Below are 17600 nucleotides of genomic sequence, written 5' to 3'. Positions count from 1 at the left end.
TGTGCTTTGTCATACACTTAAATATGGTTTCTCCTCCTTTTGCCATAAAGCCAAATGAGCTGTTTTGATCCAATGAAAATATTATTTCTTTTTTTTTTTTTTTTTTTGCCAATCAGTTTGAGCTAATAAGGTTGCTCAGGTTAGCCTTGAACTCATGACCTCGCCTTCGCAAGTGCCACAACCTCCGGCCGGAGCCACTTTGGACCCCCGAAAATATTATTTCTTATGCAGGGTCTTCGTTAAGCATGTGCCAGAATTTCTTTCTTTTTTAAGGCTGATTAAGAAGATACTCCCTCTTCTCCAAAACATCCATAGCATTTTTAACCTAATACAGCATCACATTTTAATTAATTTTAACCTTTGCGGTAATTTTTTTATGCTTTTGTTTTGTTTTGTTTTGAGACAGTGTCTCGATTTTTTACCTAGGCTAGAGTGCACTGGCACCAACTCACCTCACCACAACCTCAAACTCTCAAGCTCAAGCAATCCTCCCACCTCAACCTCCCAACCACAGATGCATGTCACCATGCCGAGCTAACTTTCGTGTGTGTGTGTCTGTGTGTGTGTGTGTGTGTGTGTGTGTGTGTGTATAGAAACAGGGTTTCACCATGTTGCCAGGGCTGGTCTTGGAACTCCTGCGATCAAGCAATCCACCCGCCTCGGCCTCCCAATAGTGCTGGGATTACAGGCGTAAGCCACCACACCCAGCCTCTTTGCTTTATTATGCAGACCAGTCCCTAAATTTAGTTTTTTAAAATAAGAGGAGATACATGTTTATATTCTCCACAATACGAAGAACATTGTCTTAAACTAATCACTCAATAAGTGTTCATTTGAATGAATCAATGAATGAACAAATATTTAATGATCTTTTTATAATAAGAACATAATTAACTACGTTTTACCAATTATTATTTAAGACAGAAAATACATATTTGAATAAAGCAAAAGCTTTAAATATTTGAATAAAGAGGACATAACTAAAGAAAAGAACAATACCCAAAGATTGGAATTTAGTATCAAAAATGAGTCAAATTTATACAGATTGTTAAGGTAAAATGTAAATAAAAATGACTTGAAATCTGTAAATTAAGGTAAAATATAAAAATAAACTACACTCCGGGCGCGGTGGCTCAAGACTGTAATCCCAGCACTTCGGGAGGCCGAGGCGGGTGGATCACGAGGTCAACCGATCGAGACCATCCTGGTCAACATGGTGAAACCCTGTCTCTACTAAAAACACAAAAAATTAGCTGGGCATGGTGGCGTGTGCCTGTAATCCTAGCTACTCAGGAGGCTGAGGCAGGAGAATTGCCTGAACCCAGGAGGCGGAGGCTGCAGTGAGCCGAGATCGTGCCATTGCACTCCAGCCTGGGTAACGAGAGCGAAACTCCGTCTCAAAAAAAAAAAAAATTTTTAAATAATAAAACAAATAAATAAATAAATAAAAATAAACAAACTACACTTAAAATTGAATACTAGAGCTAGCCATAATCTCCATTCTAAATTTTCAAAACCTAATTATATGCTTAATGCTACTACAGTTTTATGGCTCCTTATTGCTATGGTGGCAAACAAAAACAGGACTTACTAATATTTATGGCTAGAGCATTATAATTTTTTTTTCTTACCTGGAAATGACCATTTCAATCAATCATCACAAGTCATTTGAAAAATCAATGCACTAAGGATATAAATTTTGGTTATCTATAAGAGTTTAAAGTTAGACTCAGCATCTTCCTACCCTTCTCACCCATATGTCTTAGCACTCCCTAACCCAAGCCCAGCAAAGGAGGATATAAGAAAAACCAAGGTACTAAAATCAAGGACTGACCACAGAGGTACTAGTCACAATAGTGCAGAGGTGGAAGCAACCCAAATGTCCATCAATGGATGAATGAATAAAATGTGATGTACAGATACAATGGAGTACCACTAAGCCTTTAAAAAGAAAGAAATTCTGGGACGTGCTAAATATACTTAAAGGACATTATACTGAGTGAAATGAGCCTATCACAAAATGACAAATACTGTATAATTTCATTTATATGACATAGTGTGATACAATAAAAATTATTTGGTCTCTCTTCCAAAGACTTTTCTTTGTTTCAAATCTTAGAATTTTCAAAGCAGTAAGAGTGTCTTTTGTATGCTAACAAGATGACTCCTGGCTGGGGGCATCTAGATGGCCTCAGAATAAGGGCTGGGAGCCCAAACGACCACAAGGCAAGAGGCTGGAACTTCTTTGGGGCTTATGGTAGGATGTCTCTCAACATTTTGCCCATGCTGGGCTTGAACTTGCAATCCTCTTGCCTCAGTCTCCCAAATAGCTGGGAATACAGGTGGGCATCACATGCCCAGCAAGGACTGGAACTTTCTTTTTTGAGATGGAGTTTTACTCGTTACCCAGTCTGGAGTGCAATGGCACGATCTCGGCTCACTGCAACCTCCGCCTCCGAGGTTCAGGCAATTCTCCCGCCTCAGCCTCCTGAGTAGCACGTGCCACCATGCCCAGCTAATTTTTTGTATTTTTAGTAGAGACGAGGCTTCACCATGTTGACCAGGATGGTCTCGATCTGTTGAGCTCGTGATCCACCCGCCTCGGTCTCCCACAGTGCTGGGATTACAGGCTTGAGCCACCGCGCCTGGCCAGGACTGGAACTTTCAGCTACACCTAGCTCACCCCACCTCCAACCCTCCAGAGGGAGGAGAGGGGCTAAAGGTTCCTGTACCCATCACCAATGGCCAATGATTTAGTCAACCACGCCTACGTGATGTGGCCTTCACAAAAACCCCAAACAATGGGGTTTAAAGAGTTTCCAGGTTGGTGAACATGTGAAGATGTTGAGAGAGTGACAGTGCTTATCAGTGGCTAGCAGGAGGAGGAAGAGAGGAGAAGCTCCACACTCCTTCTGCACACCTTGCCCAATGCATCTCTTTCATTTGGCTGTTTCTCAGTTATATCCTTTAAAATGAACAAGTAATTATAAGTAAAGTACTTTCCTAAGTCTCTGAGGCATTCTAGCAGATTATGGAACCTGAGGGGAGAGTTGGAGGAATCTCCAATTTGGAGCCTAGTCAGAAGTGTGAGTAACCTGGATAGAACTGGCATCAGAAATGGGAGTAGCCTGTGGTACTGAGCCCTTACACTTGTGGTATTAGACAATTGTGCAGGGCAGTCAGTGCCCAAATTGAACTAAACTATAGGAACCTAGCTGGTGTCCAAAAAGGTGGAGAATTCATTAGTGTGAGGAAAATAACCACACATTTGGTATAGTAAGTGTTGTGGTACAAAATATTTCCTTGGTATCTAAACTATGTGTTAAATTCACAGAACCAGAAAGCAGAACAGTGCTTATCAGTGGCTAGCAGGAGGAGGAAGAGGAGTTGTTTAATTAATTTCACATTTGAAAGATGAAAAAGTCTTGGGGATCATTTTCTCAACAATGTCAATATACTTAACACACTGAACACTAGAGTGAACCGTATGCTTAGAATTAGTTACAATGATTAATTTCATGTTATGTTTTGTAGCCCAATTTTTTTTTCCAAGAACCAATTAAAGAAGAGAAGAAATATCTCTATAAAGGTCTCTGTTTTTCAACTTCAGTTTTCTTCCTCACAATAAAAACTTACCATTGGTGGGATAACAGCAGCTCGATGCTGAAGCTGTGGCAGGTCCAGTGGATTTGGTTTTAACGGGGATGAGACTAGTATAGAACCAGTGGGATTTAACAGTGAAGGCTTTGAGTCCATAGGAAACATTCTGCAATTGTCAATTAAAAAAAAGATAAATGAATACATTTTTATATAAGACTCAAACATACAATCACCATAATTTCTTGTAAGTTAATACATACATACACATGCACATATGGACACACATATATTAACCTGTATAAAATATTTGGACAGTTAAGGAAAAAGGAACCTATAAAGTTGATTTTCCAGATAAAGAAACTGAATATTGTACTCACTTCAGCAGAACACGTACTAAAATGAAATGATAAAAGATTACCATAGCACCTGCACAAGAAAAACATGCAAATTTACAAAGCATTTTATATTAAAAAGAAAAGAAAAAAACTAATACTGACTTACAGGTTGAAATTTATACGAATCGTCTATATCTAATCAAAAAGACAATCTGAACAAAGTCCATTTAAAACTGTTCAGTCCTAATTTACCATAAACCTCCTAACATGGGTTAAAAACTAGTTACCTGTTAGAGGATATTTTATTGGGAATCACAGAGTGTTTTTTTTAAATATTTGAATAAGCTGCTACAATTTCTAAATTGAAAATGTCATCCAAAATTCCAGACTCCAGCTTCTCATAAAAAATGGAAAGAATCAACAACATGGGATCAGCACCCACCCACAGCAGCAAACTGCTGTGTACCTAGCAGCTGCTGCCCCACTCACATGAGCACACCCCCCTCTGTTCACCATAGTCCCTAGCATCTCACACTCCACTGGCTGATATTTCCAATACCTACAGTCAAGTTTAGGATGCCCAATATATAAACTCGAGGCAATTTTATACTAGTGTCACGTCTTAGGAGTTTGGTCATATTTCCCAATGTTATCATGGTCACTGGGGAAAGGTGAACATTTAAAAATGTATAAATTGGTAAGAAAATTAGAATATATTTTTAAAAATTCACATACTACATAAAGAAGATATTAAAGATATACAAAATTGAAAGTGTTATTTCAATCATTTGGGAGCAGTATGAACTTTAGGGTGTCAGTCAAAAAACATCATATTTTTCCAAGGAATTTTTGAATTTCAAGACTACTGTCATGTTCATCTCTTAGGATGTTTAACATTTAAAATTACTGCCGTCTTAATTTTTCCTTCATGTATAGTTACCAAAACCAACAGCACAAAACACCGATAATCCTTATTTTAGATGAGATGTTTAATTAAAGAATGCTTTAAAAAGGACTACACAGCTTGAATCAATTTGTGTTTACTGCAGTTAAAGACTGACACCATTAAAATAAAATCTAGATTACTCTGAACTGAAGGAAAAAGACAGTCAAATTTTCTGGTAAATCAATAGTTAAGCAGAACGCCTACTTTATTTCAATTCATGTTGATGAAAATTCTAGCATCTACTATACAAACACTCTGAGAAATCAAGCATTATATTGCTCAATATTATTCTAGTAACAAATCTCATTACGGAGTATGTAAGATATAAAATATATCGGATATTAACTGAAAATACAGACACCAAGACAAACTCTGAAAGCTAAACTCTGAAGATAATTTATCTAACTGTTGAGTAGTTTGTCTCCTTTTTCTTATTAAAAAGGAAAAAAAAGGGCAAGGTTTAATTGGGTTTGGATTAAGTGATGTTTCAATCTAATTCACTTCTAGAATTTGTACCAATTTAACATTCTACTAAATTTATAGGAGATTCAATTTATTTTAAGGAAAAGGAAACACCAGGAAATAAAATACATTAAATAAAGAGGTAACTATACCTGTAAATTATGTATCTTTTTACTGTGATTTTTACAAAAACCATAGATATGATGCACTGTTTTTGTATAATTAATTAACCTTTAATGACTACAAATACTTGTAAATTGCCAGACAGAGTGGCTCACACTTGTAATCCCAGCACTTTGGGAGGCTTAGGTGGGCGGACCACCAGAGGTCAGGTGTTCAAGACTAGCCTTGCCAACATGGGAAACCCCATCTCTATGAAAAATACAAAAATTGGCCATGCATGGTGTCCGCCAGCTTGGGAGGCTGCGGCAGGAGAAACACTTGAACTCAGGAGGCAGAGGCTGCAGTGAGCCAAGCAAGATTGCACCACTGCACTCTAGCCTGGGCAGCAGATTAAGACTCCGTCTCAAAAAAAAAAAAAAAAAAAAAAACTTGTAAATTAATCTGCTTTGTACCTGATATTTTAAATTACAAAAATGAACAATCTAAAATTTTAACTGATACAAAAAAGTGGTCATAATTATCATTAAAATTATGCTTTCTGAAAATTTTCAGAACACTGACCGTGTTTTTCTTTTCAGCATTTTCTTCTATCTAACAAGTAGGGGCTAGTAGGCCTTGTTTTGAGACTGCACTGCCTTACAGCAGCAGGAGCTCCTTAATGGCTCTAGCCTCCACCTTCATCACCACATCCCACTGCTGCCTCCTTAGGCACAACAGTTATCTGTGCTTTATTCACAACTTTATTAGTTGAAATTCCCTTTTTTGCTATCATACAGAATACACATAACAAGACAGATGTAGAAAAAATGTATAATCTGTTTCATTAAAATGATCACACAATTGTTTCTGGTTAAACAGAATAGTATCAGCCCAATATTAAAATCGTACAGACTACCTGTAACTTGCCAATATTTATATAGGAGCCATGTCTACAGCCATACCACCCTGTGATTCAGTCAGCAACTAGCCAAGTAAGCACAGGGTAGGACTTAGAGAACGAGCCTCACCTCTGCCTCTCTGGCTCTCCATCCACATCCTCATCAGCACTGCATGTGGCACTGGAATCATTGTCCGACTGGGGCTCGGGCCTTTGGGCATTTATTTGCTGAGCTACCACCAAATCTTCCTCTCTAGGTTCCACCTTCTCACTGGCTCTATCCAAGTCTCTTTCTTTGGTATTATCACCTTCAACTTTAGATGCATGGTTTTCTGGCACCCTGATTTCAACATCCACAGAATCGGCTTTGGTAGTGGGTGGGGGATCAGGAACAGAACCCCCTTCGGCACTGTGCTCCTGCTGATCTACGTCCACCTGCTCTGCTGCCTCAGCACTGATGCTGTCATTCACCTGGGTCTCCACACTTTCATCTTCAGCTGGTTTTTTACTCGGAACTGCTGAGGAGGGAGATGTACTGGGTGCAGTTTCCGTAGTGGGCTCAAGCTCAGTCGCAGGTTCTGTGTTTCCTCGAGAAGTAGCATTTTCAGGACTGTCCTCACTGGGCTTCACAGCTTCAACTGGTGAAGGAGAAGGAGCACTTTCTGTATCAGAACTATTTTCTGCACCTTAAAGATAATGATACAGCATAAAAATCTGATAATGAACATGTTTCAGGTGGTGATAGAAACCATGCTTGAAAGTAGTTGTTTAGGATGAATTCTACTCCTTTGATGACCTCAGTGGAGTATTTACAGCCATTGAGAAGGCTAAAGTTTCCTACAGAATATAGAAGTGAAAGATCAAATTGTCTTGACCTTCTGAAACTAAAAGCATAAAGGCTTTTAATGTCTGAAAATAATTTATATGAAAGTAAAAAACAAAGAAAGATAAACCTAAACAAAAAAATTCCTATAAATGATGACATTCTGGTGTATTTCCAGAAGCCTCTTTCTGTGAATTTCCTTTTTCCCAGCTAAACTGACACTCTAGAACAGCTCTATCCAATAGGCATATAATGTAATCACATCTGTAATTTTAATTTTTCTGATGACCACACTTAAAAAGTATGAAATGGGTCAAATTAATTTAAACTATATATATATATATATGTATGTATGTATGTATTTTTTTAATTTTATTTTTTGGAGATGGGCTTTTGCTCTGATTACCCAGGCTAGAGTGCAATGGTACAATCTAGCTCACTGCAACCTCCGCCTCCCAGGTTCAAGTAATTCTGTTACCTCAGCCTCCTGAGTAGCTGGGATTATAGGTATGTGCCACCACACCCAGCTAATTTTGTAGAATTTATTTAATTAATCCAATGTGTGAAATGTCATTTTAACATGTAATCAATATCAAAAAAAAAAAAAAATTCATAAAAAGATTATTTTTCCTTTTTTTGGTACTAAGTCTTCAAAATCTGGTATGTATTTTACATATTCTGCATATCTAATTTTTTTTTTTGGAGACAGAGTCTCACCCTGTCACCAGGCTGGATTGCAATGGTGCTATCTTGGCTCACTGCAGCTTGTGTGTCCTGGGTTCAAGTGATTCTTGTGCCTCAGCCTCCTGAGTAGCTGGGGTTATAGGCACCTGGCACCACGCCCAGCTATTTTGTATTTTTTAGTAAAGACAGCGTTTCACCATGTTGCCTAGGCTGTTCTTAAATTCCTGACCTCTGGTAATCCGCCCACCTTGGCCTCCCAAAGTGCTGGGATTACAGGCATGAGCCACTGCACCCGGTCTACATATCTAAACTTAAACTAGTCAAATTTCAAGTGCTCAATAGCCAGAAGTGTCTAGCAGCTACCATACTGGACAGAGGCTCTAGTCACAGATTTTTAATTTAATGTTGAGACACAGATCTTTCCCCATATCGTTTGTATTATTCTATAAATAGACTTTCAGTGCTTTTGACATCTTTATCTAGATATATCAAAGGCATCACAAATTCAATATGTCCTGTACTAGAGCTGTATGTAATAAACACTCCCAAATCAGATTCTTTTCTAGTGTTTACTATCCAATTAAACAAACCAGAGGCCAAAAAGTCATCTTTTAAACCTGCTCTCATTTACCCCATATCCTGCTTTGACAAGGCTCACTGATTTTCTCTGTAAAAATTTCTCTTGAATTAATCCAATCCCATTCAACTTCACAGCTAGCACTCTAGTCCAAAACCAACTCTCTTCATTCAACTTCAGAACATTCTCTACAACAAAGTCAGAGTTATCTTAAAGCCAAATTTTACTATCATAACTCACTCTCCACTCTGTCTCACATGAATTTTTGATGGACTCCTATTACTGTTAGGATGAAGTTCCAAAATTGCTGGTATGGCCTGCAAGGCCTTGCCCAGTGGGCCCCCACCAACCTCTCTGGCTTGCACAAAGATCTCTGAATTCAAGTCACATTGGCCTTTAGCTTTTTCAATGCCTCATGCATCTTCTACAACAGTGACTTTGTACACGCCATTCACCCTTACTGAAAAATTCTTTCACCTACTTTTTCTTAGATGATCAGCTCAAATATCACGTGCTTAAAAAGCCTTCTATGGGCTGGGTGAGTGGCTCAAGTCTGTAATACCAGGACTTTGGGAGGGTGAGGTGGGGAGTTCAAGAACAGCCTGACCAACATAGTGAAACTCTGTCTCAACTAAAAATACAAAATTAGCCAGGTGTGGCATGCCTGTGTTCCCAGCTACTTGGGAGGCTGAGGCAGGAGAATCACTTGAATCTGGGAGATGGAGACTGCAGTGAGGCAAGATCATGCCATTGCACTCTAGGCTGGGCAACAAGAGTGAAACTCCAACTCAAAAAAAAAAAAAAAGAAAGAAAAGAAAGCCTTCCATGGCTTCCTTAACAAAGTTGTATTTTGCTAACATAGTTCTGATACCACATGTACACATTACAGTTACAATTATATTTATTTACTAGAATGATTTATTTATTAGAATGATTTCTGGTCATTTCTTCCACTAGGCTATAAACTCTGTAAGAACAGAGATCATATATTTTGACTATCACTTAAGTAATAGCCTGGCACACAGTAACTCAAATATTGGCTGGATTATAAAGTGCATGAATGATTGTGAGACCCTAAACAACCATTTGGGGAAAAAAATTATTTTTTAATTTTATATTACAGCAATATAAAAAAACTTCTACAAATTCATTATTTTATTCATTCAAATATGATGAAGTGTGAACTATGTATGTGCAGGGAGCTGTTTGAGGTACTGGGGACAGAGTGATTTAAAAAAATCTAAGCAGATGCTCTCATGGAGCCAACCTTCTAGTGTGAAATAGACAATAAACTGTAAATATGTGATATAGGCTGGGAGTGGTGACTCACGCCTATAATCCCAGCACTTCGGGAAGCTAAGGCAGGAGGATTGCCTGAGGCCAAGTGTTCAAGACCAACCTGGGCCACATAGTAAGACCTCATCTCTACAAAAACATTTAAAAATTAGCGAGGCATGGTGGCATACACCTGTAATCCCAGTTATCGGGAGGCTGAGGCAACAGAATCACTTGAGCCCAAGAGGTCAAGGCTTGCAGTGAGCTGTGTTTATACCACTATACTTCAGCACTGGGTGACAAAGTGAGGCCCTGTCTCAAAACAAACAAACAAAGTGATATATCAGGTGGTGATCAGTGCAGTGACTAAAAAACAAAACTGAGAAAGAAGTAGGTGAGGAGGTTTTATAGAATAAAGTGGTATCTGAACAGAGGACTCAAGGAAATGAGAGAATGAGCTGTGGGCACATGGTGGGGAAGAGCATTTCAGGTAGAGGGATTAGAAAGCACAAAGACTCCTGAAGTAGGGGTTGGTTTGCCCAGGAACAGCAAAGAGGACAGTATGGTTGGAGCAGAGAAGGCAAACAAAAAAGATTGGCAGAAAGTTCACAGAGGTACAAAGGTACAAAGTCAGTTCATGCAGAGCCTCATAAATCACAGTAAGGCCTTGGGTCTTTATTCTTACTGAGATGGGAAAGTATTACAGAATTTGTACTAAAGAAGAAACAAGATTTGATTTACATTATAAGAACTACTTGAGCTGCTATGGAAGAAAAAAACAGAATGGACCTTGTCTCTACAAAAAGTAAAAAAAGTACATTAGGTATGGTGGTGCATGCCTATGGTCCCAGTTACTTGGGAAGATGAGGGTGGGAAAATCACTTAAGCCTAGGAGTTAGAGGCTGCAGTGAGCCACAATCGAGCCGCTGCACTCCAGCCTTGGTGACAGAGCGAGACCTCATCTGTAAAAATAAATAAATAGAATGGAACAAAAGCAGCAAGAAACTAATCAAAAAACTACTGCAATGAGGGCTCCTCAGAAGCAGGATAGGAGCTATCGAGATAAGATTCCAATTCAAAGAGACTAAAGAAAAGCAAATTTATTGATATAGGGAAAGACTAGAGGGAAAAGCAGCTTGTGGTGGTAGACACACAAGAGTTTGCTTTGGATGTTAACTATGAGATGGCTCTTAGGAATCCAAATGGAAATACTGAGTACATGATTAGATATATGAGCCTGGAATCCAGATGAGAGTTCAAGTTTCCAAAATAAAGCAAAAGACAGACAAGCAAATAACTCAGAACAGTACCTCACATGTAACAAGGTTTTAATATATGGCAGCCATTACTGTTATTGAAAGATCCTACTAAAGCAATGAAAAGCTAACAAAAAGCCTGACTTAACCTTCTTTTCTATTTAGATAGTGGTAGAAAGCCCCAAATCCAAGGGCAAACTAACAAGGCATTTATCTTCAAAATTTTAGAAGACATGTTGGTGATTATACAGCAGATGATATCATTTGACATAAGCATTTTCCAATTTTCTTCTTCCAAGCCACAAAAGAGTAGGAAGATTTCCAAGGCATAATGTTTCACTAAGCAACAGCCAAACATGAGTATTTTTTTTTCTAAAGATACAGGAAAAAAAAAAAAAAACCTTTAAGAATGATGTAGAAAAAGAGAACAAGAGCAAATCCAAATTTTAGTGAAGTCCTGGTCTCTCTAATTTAATTCTTCTAATCATGAAAGATACAGAGTCAGATGTGTTTTAGGAAACAGACACAGGAAACCTCCCTTCAGCAGCTACCTTCATTCTTTAATCAGCAAGAGACTTGCCACACAATAAACAGTGCATCTGAAGTGTCTCATTAAGATTAGGAATAAGTATGAGATCATAAGTCACATAAACTGCATTTATGTTCTTGTCTTGACACTTTCCAAACGAAGTTAAGTCAAAAGGAGGAGAAATCCTAAAATTCTACTGGGAAATTCATTTCCTCTTAAGAGGAAACTCTTCTAGATGATTGAGCAGATGTGATAGTGCCACCCTACCCTTGATCAGATGGACATATTAATAATGGACTTGGGCTTTGTTATGGACTGAATTGTGCCCCTCCCCATCAAAATTCTCAGGTTGACGCCCTAACCCACAATGTAACTTTATTTGGAGACAAGGCCTTGAAGGAGGTGGTTAAGGTTAAATGAGGTCATAATGGGGGGGCGGGGTCTAATCCAGTAGGAGCTGTCTTCATATGAGGAAGATACACCAGGAATGGGCACACACAAAGGAAAGGCCATGTAAGGACAAAGTAAGGAGGTGGCTGGCCATCTGCAAGCCAGGAAGACAGCCCTCATCAGAAAGCAACTGTGCCAGCCCCTTGATCTTGGACGTACAGCCTTCACAACTGTGAGAAAATTCTTTTCAGTTGTTGAAGCCACCCAATCTGTGGTATTTTGTTATGGCAGCCTGAGGAGGTTTATTAACCTCCAGGCTTCATTAACATTTATAACCCCAGGGAATACTAGCCACCAGAAACAAACCCATTAAAACCAAGAGACTCTGACCACCTCTCTGGAAGTGCCGTAAACACAGAAAACTACCTTCACTGTTTGCAGCGCTCTTACCTTACCCTAGGATGAGCCTGCTCTAATACTCTTACTAAAGACCACCTCATTTTTCACAAACCCTCCCAAAAAAAGCTTAGGATTAGGGGTTGTTCAAAGCCAAAACCCATTTCAACACAAGTTTAGTTTAAAGCCAACAAGAATAATCTATAGGAAAAAAACCCAAAATCTAGTATTAATAAACCTGGAGAATGTAGAACTTTTAAAGCTTATATAAAATAAAGACCCTATAAAGGAAAAGATAATACAACTCTAATTACACAAAGTTTAAGCAAAGGTAATTTAAAAGCAAAACAAAAGGGAAATGAGAAGGAAAAAATTATCTGCATATACAAAACAGGAACATGTTTAATATATATGAACAGCTACTAAAAGCATTATAAAAATCCCCACATCAGAAGCAGTCAATTTACAAAAAAAATCCACAGAAACTTTAATCAGAGTATAAACTGAAATAAATTAGATATCTTTTTTTTAACCAAAATAATCAAGAAAATATTTTTTCATGAACTTGTCATTAATTTGTTTAAATGACAAAGAGACATTATTTCTTAAATTTCCTTAGTTTTCGTGGGTTGATTTTTTTTTTCTATTGTTGCTTCTAGGGTCATTAATTATTTTTACATAAAAACATTAATATAGTACATACAAATCTTTGTAAAAATAGGAAAATAAATCAAACTCAAGGCAATAAAGAGAAACATAACTGATGATACTAACTAATTGAACAAATAAATGTGGCAATGACATAGACACACAGATATTTTATTGATGTTGGCACTTGATGTCTGAAGCAGGACTGCCATTTCCAAGATCTTCTGGACCATCTTAGGTGCTAAATAAATATTTGTGATTAAATGAATAAAAACATTATGTTCAAGTTTGAAGTCTCCTCACCATGAAAACACTGGCACATTGTTTCCTCAATGAAGCAATATTCCTACAGAGTCAAATGACTAAAAATTATTTATTCAGGATAGCAGATGTCACAACTAAACTTAAAATTTTGAGATACCTTCGCTGTCTTCTGGATTTTCTTCTTCATTGGAGGCTTCAATATCTTCATCCTCTTGAGCAGAAACGGTGGAAGCAACACTTTCACACTGAGACACATCTCGCTCTTCACGAGGTTTTCGTGAAGCCTAAAGGAGTAAAGAGTATTATTTGATTTAAATAACTAAAAAGGAAAAACAAATAATTCATTTCTGAAGTAACATAGAACACTAATAAACACACACATACCAGACAAGGAGGTCACACATTTCAAAACAGTTCTGGTTAAAGTGCAGACAAATATCTCTGCGTAATCACTAACTGGCCAAATTTTGTGTATACGGCTCACCTTTATCAAACAGATCAAAAGTTACATCTAACCCATTTTTGGAACTATTCACCACTATACATGTAGAAATAGCCAAAAATCACATCTCTCTATGCTTTTCACTCACTCTAGATAATGTATCTTTCTAATAAAAACAATATATATATTTATTTTCTAAAGATAACATATACCACCTTTAAATGTAGAAGACATAACACTACAAAAATCACTACTCATTATTCCAATAGTAAGAGATTCTAAGTATACTGGTACATTTCCTTTCAATCTTTCAGATGCATATACATGAATATAAATATTTATGTGTACACGTAAACACAACCAGGAAAGCCCTATGTAGTTACATATTCTACTTTCTTAACATAATGTAGCCATGAGCTGAACATATCTGTTACAAATTCTTCAAAATTATTTTTATTAATGATCCCATGAAAACATTATGTTGATATAATGTGGACATACATTTTATATTGACATATAATTAAAATTTTCCTATTTTAAGGCATTTCAGTAATTTTCAACTTATGGTATAAATAATGCTGTAAGAAATTTCCTTCACTAGCATTAAGAATTATGCAATTTTATAGGCAACAATTCATCATTGGTATTACTACTGAATTTCTTTTAACCACTCAATTTCTTATTTTTTTTTTTTTTTGAGACAGAGTGGTGCTCTGACACCCAGGCTGGAGTGCAGTGGTGCAATCTTGGCTCACTGCAACCTCTGCCTCCTGGGTTCAAGCAAGTCTCCTGCCTCAGCCTCCCAAGTAGCTGGGACTACAGGCACATGCCGCTACGCCTGGCTAATTTTTTGTATTTTAGGAGAGACAGGGTTTCACCGTGTTGCCCAGGCTGGTCACAAACTCCTGAGCTCAGGCAATCTGCCAGCCTCAGCCTCCCAAAGTGTTGGGATTGCAGGCATGAGTCACCATGCCTGGCCCAATTTATTTTACTGTAAAAAAGGACAAATTCAGCCAAGCACAGTGGCTCATGCCTGTAATCCCAGTACTGTGAGAGGACTGCTTGAACCCAGGAGTTTGCAAGAAGCCTGGGCAAGAAAGTCAGACCCTTGATCCTATAAACAATATTTAAAAATTAGCTGTGTGTGCTGGTACTCTCCTGAAGTCCCAGCTACACAAGAGACTGAGGCAGGAAGATCACTTGAACCCAAGAGGCTGAAGCTGCAGTGAGCCATGATCATACCACTGAACTCCAGGCTGGGTGACACAGTGAGAACCTGTCTCAAAAAAAAAAAAAAAAAAAAAAAAAAATTTTTAATAATTCCTTTTTCTAAAAAATAGTATGCTACCTTCTGCAAACTATGTTTATTGGAAAATTGCTCATTCTTCTACTGGGGTCTCATATCCACAAGAGGACTTGTATACACATTTAAATGTAAGACATTAGCTTTTTACATTATACTCATAACTTCATGGTACTAAAAAGAAGCCTTAATATCTTCTCTGTTTGCAGACCCAGGGTTCTGGAAGTCCCAGCCCTGGTGGTCCTCTGTTCTGTGCCCCTTACAGAGCCTACATTTCACTTCATATCAGCTGTCAGCTTCTCCCAGTGAGATTCTTCAGGAGAGGAAAATATATCATTGCTCTGTTAAAAATTACCCATACGTCTACTCAACATTCTTATGAGGATGGTATTTAGGATCTAGCCTAAAATATTAATTAACTCAAGTTAAAAAATCATTTTCTAATATCATACTTAGAGAATTAGTTGAAATTCTGAAGGCTAAAATATTTATTTCTATGTCTCCAGTAGGAATGCAAAAGAATCCCAGAGACACAGAGGCTACACCTTTTTTTAAAAACTTTCAGAAGATTCCATGAATTTCAACAGATTAGATAATAGCTACTGTTGTTTGTTTTTGAATATAAGGTCTTGCTTTGTTGCCCAGACTAGTGTGGAACCTCTGGCCTCAATCAATCCTCCCATCTTGGCCTCCCAAAGTGCTGAGATTACAGGCGTGACTGACTGTGCCCAGCTGATATTATATATATGGAATATTATTATATATATGATTATATATGGATGATGTTATTATGTATGTGCCCAGTGTATGTCCCTCTCTTGCCAATATCAACCCATTCTGTTTGGTCCTTTAACTGGTAACTAAGGAAGAGACAACTTTTTACACTACTACAACAACCTTCTGTTCACATGCAATAATCCACTATGTTGTCAAGTATTTTCTTTAATATATGATAGTCAAACATAGAGAAACATGCCAGGTGCAGTGGCTCATGGCCAGGCCCAGTGGCTCACTCCTATAATCCCAGCACTTTGGGAGGCCAAGGTGGGCAGATCACTTGAGGCCAGGAATTCGAGACCAGCCTGGCCAACATGGTGAAACCTTGTATCTACTAAAAATACAAAAATTAGTCTGGCGTGGTGGTGCACGCCTGTAATCCCAGCTACTGGGAAGGCTGAGGCAGGAGTATCCTTTGAAACCAGGAGGCAGAGGCTGCAGTGAGTCAAGATCACGCCACTCCACTTCGACCTGGGAGACAGAGTGAGACTCCGTCTCAAAAAAAAGAAAGAAAACACCCATGTATCTACTACTGAGATTTGATAGATATTAGACATTTTGCATGTTTTCTTGAGATCTATTTTTAAAAGATAAAACATTCTAGATAAACACTTGAAGTCTGCTGTCCCTATTATTTTAATTGTGATCAAAATAATTAGAGGAAAGATGTTTGTGGTGGTTAATTTTATGTGTTAACTTGGCTGGGCCATAGTACCCAGATATCTGGTGGAATCTTATTATGGAAGTTTCTGTGCAGATTTTTCTTTTAGATGGTATTAACATTTAAATTTAAATCAGTGGACTCTGAGAAAAACAGATTACCCCCCATAATGTGGGTGGGCCTCTTCCAATCAATTAAAAAGCTTAATGGAACAAAGACTGGATTCCTGGAGTAAGAAGGTATTCTACCAGGAAAACTGCCTTTGGAGTCCAACTGCAACTCTTCCCAGAGTCTCCAGTGAACCAGCCTATCCTATCAGACAGTGGGCTCACCAACCCTCCACAATCATGTGAGCCAGTTCCTTAAATCTCAATCTCTCTCTCTCTCTCTTATATATATATATGCATGCGCACATCCTGTTAAGTTTTGTTTCTCAGAAGGACCATGACTAATATAACATTTATATTTTAAAAACATATCTGATTCATTCTTTACTTCATTTTGTCTCAAAACATTTTGAATGTTACCTCGTGAAGTCAGGTCTTTATCTTGTCAGTAGACTTTTTTCATCTTTTGGTTGCTATAGCATATTTTTAACTCTCACTTTCTTATTAACCTGAAAGTCCCTTTGTATATACCCTTTTAAATTAGTCAATGTTATGCTTTGTATCCTCTTAATAAATTCAAATCTTAGTAGCTTCACGATCACACGTTAATAATTCTCAAATTTTTGGTCTAAGGATCAACACTCTTAGTATTAAAAGCCACAAAGAACTTTTCTTTTTCTTTTTGAGATCGAGTCTTGCTCTGTTGCCAGGCTGGAGTGCAATGGCAGAATCTCAACTCACTGCAACCTCCATCTCCCGGGTTCAAGTGGTTCTCATGATTATACTACCTCAGCCTCCTGAGTGGCTGGGATTACAGGCACACACTACCACGCCCAGATAATTTTCCTATTTTTAGTAGAGACAAGGTTTCACCATGTTGGCCAGAGGATGATCTCCATCTCTTGACCTAGTGATCTGCCCGCCTCAGCCTCCCAACGTGCTGTTATTACAGACATAAGCCACTGTGCCCAGCTAAAGAAAGAGCTTTTCTTTATGAGAGAAATATAGACAGACAGCCAGATAGATATTTATTATATCAGAAATTAAAACTAAGAAAACTTTAAATTTTTAATTCATTAAAAGCAATATAAACCCACAAAGAACTTACTTTTAACAAAAAGTAAC

General features: G+C 37.9%; 1 protein-coding gene across 50 annotated transcripts in view; it reads right to left on the bottom strand.

Moving 5' to 3' along the window:
- Positions 1–17600, bottom strand: part of NCOR1 (nuclear receptor corepressor 1) — a 177086-nt gene that overhangs the window by 67260 nt on the left and 92226 nt on the right. For 36 of the 50 annotated variants that reach the window (XM_078373202.1, XM_078373201.1, XM_078373199.1 and 33 more), the window contains 3 exons: positions 13343–13469; positions 6474–7029; positions 3637–3766 (listed from right to left, as the gene is read on the bottom strand). In XM_078373202.1, coding sequence (XP_078229328.1) covers positions 3637–3766; positions 6474–7029; positions 13343–13469 — 813 coding nt within the window. The remainder of the gene's footprint in view (positions 1–3636; positions 3767–6473; positions 7030–13342; positions 13470–17600) is intronic. The other 14 variants (XM_078373209.1, XM_078373218.1, XM_078373233.1 and 11 more) reach the window with 1 other exon arrangement.

The sequence above is a fragment of the Callithrix jacchus genome, chromosome 5 (assembly GCF_049354715.1).
Source record: "Callithrix jacchus isolate 240 chromosome 5, calJac240_pri, whole genome shotgun sequence".
Lineage (NCBI taxonomy): Eukaryota > Metazoa > Chordata > Mammalia > Primates > Cebidae > Callithrix > Callithrix jacchus.
This window is presented reverse-complemented; position numbering and strand designations above follow the sequence as displayed.